The sequence below is a fragment of the Vombatus ursinus genome, unplaced genomic scaffold (genome assembly GCF_900497805.2).
Source record: "Vombatus ursinus unplaced genomic scaffold, bare-nosed wombat genome assembly UNPS02014802.1, whole genome shotgun sequence".
Classification (NCBI taxonomy): Eukaryota; Metazoa; Chordata; class Mammalia; order Diprotodontia; family Vombatidae; genus Vombatus; species Vombatus ursinus.
This window is the reverse complement of record NW_020954580.1, coordinates 1,641,396-1,648,556: the sequence shown is the minus strand read 5'-3', so window position 1 is coordinate 1,648,556 and position 7,161 is coordinate 1,641,396. Positions and strand designations below refer to the sequence as shown.

The following is a 7,161-nucleotide window of genomic DNA, read 5'->3' as shown; positions in this document are numbered from 1 at the left end:
TAAATACGTTTAAGGCCACTCATTTCAAACTTCTCCAGGCTGAACCCTTCCAGCAAAGCCTGGCTTTGGCCTTGCAGTGGTGTATGTACCCAACTTGATGGTTTCAGGAAACCCTTGGTATGGTACAATAAAACACATTGTATGCAAAAACAAATAGTTCTAAGATTTTCTTTCACTTCAAAGGCAGTAATTACCACACAGCAAATGAGTAGAAAATCCAGATACAAATCTTGATTACCTAATGCTCAAGGTCTTCAAGAAATGAGTATACTTTATTTTTTTCCCCATGATGAGCACATGACAAATGGACAAAACACAAGCGAAGCCCCTCAGTTATGCTCACATTCGTTCAACATTTGCTCTAATCAATTATCTTGTTTCATGCAATAAGAAAAGAATGAGATTCCTGTTATGCAGAGTAATCAGTTACAGTGTGAGGCTCTGATGTGTGCGGAACATTTCTGATTTTCAGAACTGATCATGCGCTCCGCTATTACATTTCTCTGGTAACATGCTGGGCTTTTACCCAACAATGAAACTTTACACATTGATGGCCGAGCTATCCCCGGATACCACATTCTTATATTGCACAAGCTGCCCTAATTGCAGTAGAGGGAAGATATTTACTCATGGAGCCAGACAATATTGTTCTACTTTATTAAACATTAAAGCACAAATGGATGCTCCCTATGGGGGACTAAAGGACACTGGGGAAGAGAAAGGGGAGCCTTTTGGGGAGGCTCACACTACATAGTCCTATTTTCACAAGAAGGGTTCAACATTGATTTCTAGAGCAGAGCACGGCATGGTCAGCTCAAATTTGGTAATAACGTCAGGATGAAGGACTCCTAGCTTCCCAACACTTTGACCCTTTACAAAAACCTCAGCACATCGTCCAGGGAAGAAAGCAGAGCCTGAAAAACAAAGAGTGAGAGAAAAATCAATGTTTCTCCAGGCAAAAGTGTCATTAGACATTTAACATCGAGAACATATTTAATGATGAGATTTTGAGTTTGCTTTAAAAAAAAAAAAAACTATTTTTCTTCAAGCTATTCACCTTGAGAAGATTTCTAACACTAAAAAAAAAAAGCAATGGTTTTGATTTTACCCAGCAGCCCCTATAAGGAATAGTGAGAAAGAAAAGGGGTAAGAAAACCAGAGATCCATGTTTCAGTTCAATGGGACCCTGGAAAGAATGAAGAGGGGATAGATGGAAGACTATAGTCAAAAGATTATCTCACCTATGCCCAGATTTATCTAAAAGGGGTGGAAAACAGTGGCTATTTCTTACTAAAAAAAGGAAGAAATCAGCTGTGTAATTATATAAAAAATTACATAAACATGCTGCTTTCTCTCTTGGTTAGTCATAATTATATTAGGAAAAAAAAAAAGGAAAGGAAAAGTGAAGAATTCCTATCTTGAAAACACTAGAGATTTTGAAATAGGTTTTTCTATACTGTCTTTACTGTCTAAAACTTAACTGTTTTCTACCTTAAGACATTTACAAAGATAAATCACACTGTCATCGGGACTGAAGGGAACTGTCATGTCTGATTACATGGTTACTGGGAACGTGACCAACATTCCTTGTCTGGAAAAGAGCTTTCAGAGAAGTTTGGGGGGTGGAAAGGAGACATCTACTATGAGACCACTGCAAAAAACAACCCCAACGTAGTCTGGGTTCCCTCTATCATTTACCTTAAAAAGAGGAAGAAAGCTGTCTCTTCCTTCGGGTTTTCATAAACCAGTTTCTTGACAGTACCTAACAAAACTAACAGTTCTTGGGAATTTTAACAGCAGTTTCTTTTTTTTAACTTACCAGAACAGTCTACAATCACCAGATAACTAATCGTATTTTGGAATTTTGTCATCACATTTCTTTAACTATCTACTGAAATGGAGAAGTATTCCTCATGTTGTCTCATCTTAGAAAGGCAGAGTCAGGCCAATAGTTCGTGACTATTATTAGCATGAAATTTTAAAATTCAGTATACATTGTGACATCAATCCACATATAGCTGCTTTTTAGTCAACGAGTGGTTTACAAAATACAAATGAGATAATATTTGTAAAGCACTTACCAGTGCCTGGCAGACAGTGGGCACTTAATAAATATTTGTTCCCTTCACTTATGAAATAAAAATTGAAGTTTTCAAATAATAATCCTAAGCTCAGTGTTATCTGGGAAATTAGCTTTACAAGAAAACTTGCTAATAGGATTCAGAAACAGAAGTAACCTTTGAGATGATCTAGTCAAACTCACACACTTACAAATGAGCAACTGAGCCTTAAGAGAGAAAATGATTTGTCCAAGGTCACCCATCTAGTCAAAGGCAGAACAAAGAGAAGAACTTTGGTCCTTTTATCTCGCCAAAACAATCCAACAGGAAAACCGTAACCAAGTATAACCAACCTTGGTATATAAACTCTACCAAGATGAAGATGGTATTTCCAGTTTAGCAGTAGAAGATTAATATTTCTAGGGAAATCAAGAGAGGAAAAACACATTTTTGAAACACTCCTAATGCAATCTGAAATAAGATTTTTTTTCACTTCCTAAAACCAAATAAGACAATTTTGTTGTTTATTAAACAGAAACTTTTTTGTACTTTGAATGAACTTCATCTTAAATTGATTAAATTTGTTAAAAAACTACACTTTAGAGGGTCCTATTTATATATGTATGCTAATCCACACTGAAAAATAAAATAAAAAGCAAACGCTATTCTACCAGAAAATAAATAACTAGGAACATGGAATTCATTACGGGGAGACTTGCTGGTTGTTGTAAAACTCGAATGTTACTTAATTGGTTAAATGAATGAATGAAGCATTATGGTGTGTTACTTCTTTCGATGAAAGGCCAAATTAAAAAGCAGACAACTTCCAACAAAGCAAAAAATGTCCACACTAAATTGGTAAATGAAGTCTGTGTACAGTCACATTAGCCAGTGAAATCACAGAATCACAGAGCTGGGAGGGCTCATGTGAGTCTCTATCTTGTTGGCTCCTTTAGACAGGCCCACAAAGTGAACACTTCTCACAGGTTTCTTATTGACTTTAGTGTGTAATTAAATAACAGAGCGGTGCTCTCTTCTCTCTCTCTCTCTCTCTCTCTCACACACACACACACACACACACACACACACACACACACACACACACACAAAGTGAGATGCACACAAGCATTACTTTTGAACGGTCTGCCTCCATTCTCAAGAAAAAAAGCCTCAAGACAAACAGAGAGGGCACCTTTCGCCTAGAGCATTCAAACTAGAAATGCAATGCTAGAAACTGAAGCAAAGTCAAAACAATCTACACAGCCACATTATTTGTTAAAAAAAAAAAAACAACTATGACAGTCCAAATAAAACATAAGCTTAGCTTTCTGGGAATTTACCATTTCACAGGAGAGGCAAGAGCCTGGCTTCACCAGCACAAAGGAAGCACATGTAGCAGTCATTTCCAGGAGAAGAACCATTCAGGATGTGAGAATCATGACTCATTAATGGCAACAGAAAGAATGCCAGGTAGCATGGCAGCATAAGCTACCTCACAGCCTGATTAATACTGTAATAAAGCTATAACTGGATTGAGACACATAAACTGAAGACTTTACACAAAAAAGAATGCTATGACTGTTAGAAATGCTTTAAATATGGGATTAGGCTTTTGAAATGCAGATGGGAAGGAGCTGAAGGTTTAGGGAAAGCTTTCCTACCATAATATAAGAAATATGCCCTGTAAAACTCAAGGGAGAACAGAAGCATATTAGTGTAATAAAATTGCCAATTAATGATTTAAGCAAAATAGCATTATCTTGTGGATAAGACTTCAAAATTTCAAATACCAGAATAAAGATAAGTTTGGTTTTCTTTGTGTTCAGGCTTTGTTTGTTACCCATCACATGGGAGCCTGAGAATTTCTGGGGTATGAAGATATAAAAGAAATTATCGTCTTCCCTCCTATTCCCCTCAAACTCCTCTCTCTTTTGAAAAAGACAGCTAGCTCACAGTCTCTTTTCCTTCCAATTTCCAGTACTGTATTTAATTGTCAGCTTTCCTGGTATCCATTACAGTACAATGGCTTACCACATAAAACAGATTTCAGAAAGACTGTATTCTGTGTTGAAACCCTACATGGGATCCCAGAGCAAAGCCATGTAGTTTAGCACAAATAAGAATTTAATTTCTAAGACTTAGTGGGGTGTAAATAAGTCCCTTAATTAAAGCTTTTGTAGCATCTCCTCAACATCTATAATTGTCTTTCTTTGCTCAGACAGTAGGACCACTTTGATGACCTTGGGGGTAATTCTTTGGCCAGTAATCCAACACAGTACCTAGTCTTTAGCACATTTTCTGGCTAATTGACCTTCAAAGAGCTTGGTGAGCTCCCTATCCTGCTGGTTGCCAAACACCTTTCACAGTTTCTTTTTGCTCCCTTCTTTCTTTTAAAGTTATACTATAGGCCCAGAGTTAGGATAAAGCTTTACACATGCTCATTCCTATAATTCCATGAAGCATCGGAAGTTGAGGCTTAAGGAAGTAACTGAGCAGGCCCCTAATTCTCAAAGCATCAGAGCAGGGTTATCAAGCATGATGTTATGAATTCCTTAATCTTAAACCCCTTGCCACTGGCTATTAAATTAATTCCCTTGGCAATTTTTGGCTCATCTGAGCAAATGGACTACTTGGTATATAATTTGTTTAGTCATTTCTTCATATTAATACCAGTACCACAAGTTGTTTTTACATTCAATTAGGCATAATATAAATATCTATCACTAAGATGCTCAATACCTTAGAAAAAAATGAACTAAATCTGCACTTGAAAAGATAAAATATATATTACATCCATAACCATCCAGGGTCTTATGGTAGCACAAAGATCAGAATGGTTCATGAGAAACTTGCCAAATTAATTGGATCTACTATAAGGTAGATGAACAGAATCTACCATCTACCATTAAGGAGATTAACAGAAACATGCACAGATATATAAGTGCACTGCTCTCCCTCTCCAGCCTACCACCCCACCATATACACATGTCAGGAGCACAAAATCTTGGGATCCATTTTGGGAACTGACTTATTTCAAATCTTTGCTTTGAATTATCCTTTCAACCTGTCATGATATAAGAGAAAGACAATAATTATTTAATTTCCTGTCAATGGATTGGACCTATCAAAAGGAAAATCCAAATTATCCCCTTCTAGTTCTGCAGGAGCTAATAACTCATCTTCAGAAGACTCATAGAGAAAAAATCCTTACTAATTAACCCCAAAGAAGGAGCTGAATTCTTCCATATCTACATCAAGATATAGAGGTCTTCTCTACTGTTTTCTCTCATTTTTTTTTCTAGGTAAGTAATGTTTGAAAAAAAAAATTACTTATCTAATTGTGCATTAGTATCCACATATGCTATTAACACACCAAAATGAACATCCTTTTTCTATAATGTCTCTGAGAAACAAAAAAGATAAAGTAAAATTCACTAAACCAAACAGATTACCACCCATTCAAACCTAGGTCTGAGTATGATATGCATCTTTTAAGGGTGGCTTTTCTCAGAGCAGGAGTTTATGGTCTCAGTTGAGAATAACTAAGGTTGCAAAAAGGGAAAGAAGGAAAAACATGAGAAACAGAAGTAGAGGGAAAGCAGTCGTTTACAGAGGAGCAAAACCCTGGGAATACAGTAAAGGAAAAGCAGAATTGGCTATTAAGATATATCCTCAAAATAGGGTGTATTAAATTTGCTCAGATTTCAGAACAACTTTGTGTGGGGAGAAAAATGCTTCTGTATAGATTATTTAAATTTGTAAGTGGAGACTGAATTCCAACAATATAAAGCACCATTTTTTTTTTCCAGACTTACATCTGAAGTGAAATATTTATGGTCCCTTAAGACTTTAAAGGGTAGTAGACCTAATCCCTTGAGCTCAATGGCTATCTTTCATCCTTTTTTGAACATCAAAAGAAAGAAAAAGCCTTTACAAAACTTTACAGTGCTAATCCGAACACACCTGCAGATGTCATTAACTCTTAAAGCAAAGGCCAATGGAACAGAGAAAAGGAGTACCTCCTTAACCCCATGGCATTGAATTGGGATAGGAGTGCTGTGCCAGTGGCCACATTTAATAATGTGGCAGCATGCAGTAAAATTCCCATTAAATACAGTAACCTGGCAAAACTTCCTCTCAAAATAAAGAGAGCTTACTTGCTCTGACTGAGTACACTTCCACCTTTATATAAGCACACTGAAATACCCAACAATCCATGCTGTGAAATAAATCATCTCCTTGCAACCAGGGGAAAATAACTCCAGCATTTCTTCATCTTGAAATGTGTGAAGAAATCTGTAATATTCATGACTGTCACTTTTCACATTACTTAAAACAGAAAATTAGTTAATTAACAGTGCAAATACTAAACAATTAAACAAAAATACTAGAGTTAGACATCCCAAGCTGTCACTGTCAAGATTATTCAGTAAAAAACTGGATTTTAAAAGTGAGCCAACAGGTTATAAAGGTCGGCACCCCACAATCAGTGTTATACTCCACTGCCTCCATTCTACCCCCAATATTCCCAACTTCAAAAGGAAAACAAAGTATCCTAGAATGACTTCTCCATGAATGTGCCATTGTCAATCTACTTTCTTTTAACCTCCACCAAACTTTGCTTCCTACCCTACCACAGTACACCATACTCACGGGCACTCGTACTGGCTCTCCCTTGTAAGGAGTACAAATACATCCTTAACACTTCCACTAATCAAACTACCTTTTTACACACTTCTAAAAACTTTTCAATGACATTTCACAACCCGTTGGTACTCAACGGATCATGGAACCAAAGAATACTAGGGCTGGAAAGGTGACCAATCTAACCCCTCAATCCACAGAAAAAGGGGGTAGTGGCAAGGCAGTGCCCAGCATCTCAGCCCTGGACTCTTTCTACCTACTATACTTCCTTTCGTAGGCAAAGTTTTTTTTAAATTTCAAAATAAAAGTGACAGAATTATCCTCCATTCCTAGGTCAATAGATATTTCCCAGATTCACTAGATTTAAGCCTTTGGGAATTATATTAGTTAACAAAAGCAATTTACTATTTGTACCCCTACAGCGAAGGTAATGAATAAAAATGAAATAATTCAACAC

The 7,161-nt window shown here is 36.7% G+C and overlaps 1 protein-coding gene across 2 annotated transcripts in view; it reads right to left on the bottom strand.

Annotated features, from left to right (window-relative positions):
• Nucleotides 1-245: 245 nt before the first annotated feature.
• FARSB (phenylalanyl-tRNA synthetase subunit beta) overlaps nt 246-7,161 on the bottom strand; it is a 78,501-nt gene continuing 71,585 nt past the window's right edge. For both annotated transcript variants that reach the window (XM_027873861.1, XM_027873862.1), the window contains exon 17: nt 246-914. In XM_027873861.1, the coding sequence (XP_027729662.1) occupies nt 763-914 (152 nt within the window). In that variant the 3' untranslated portion in view covers nt 246-762. The remainder of the gene's footprint in view (nt 915-7,161) is intronic.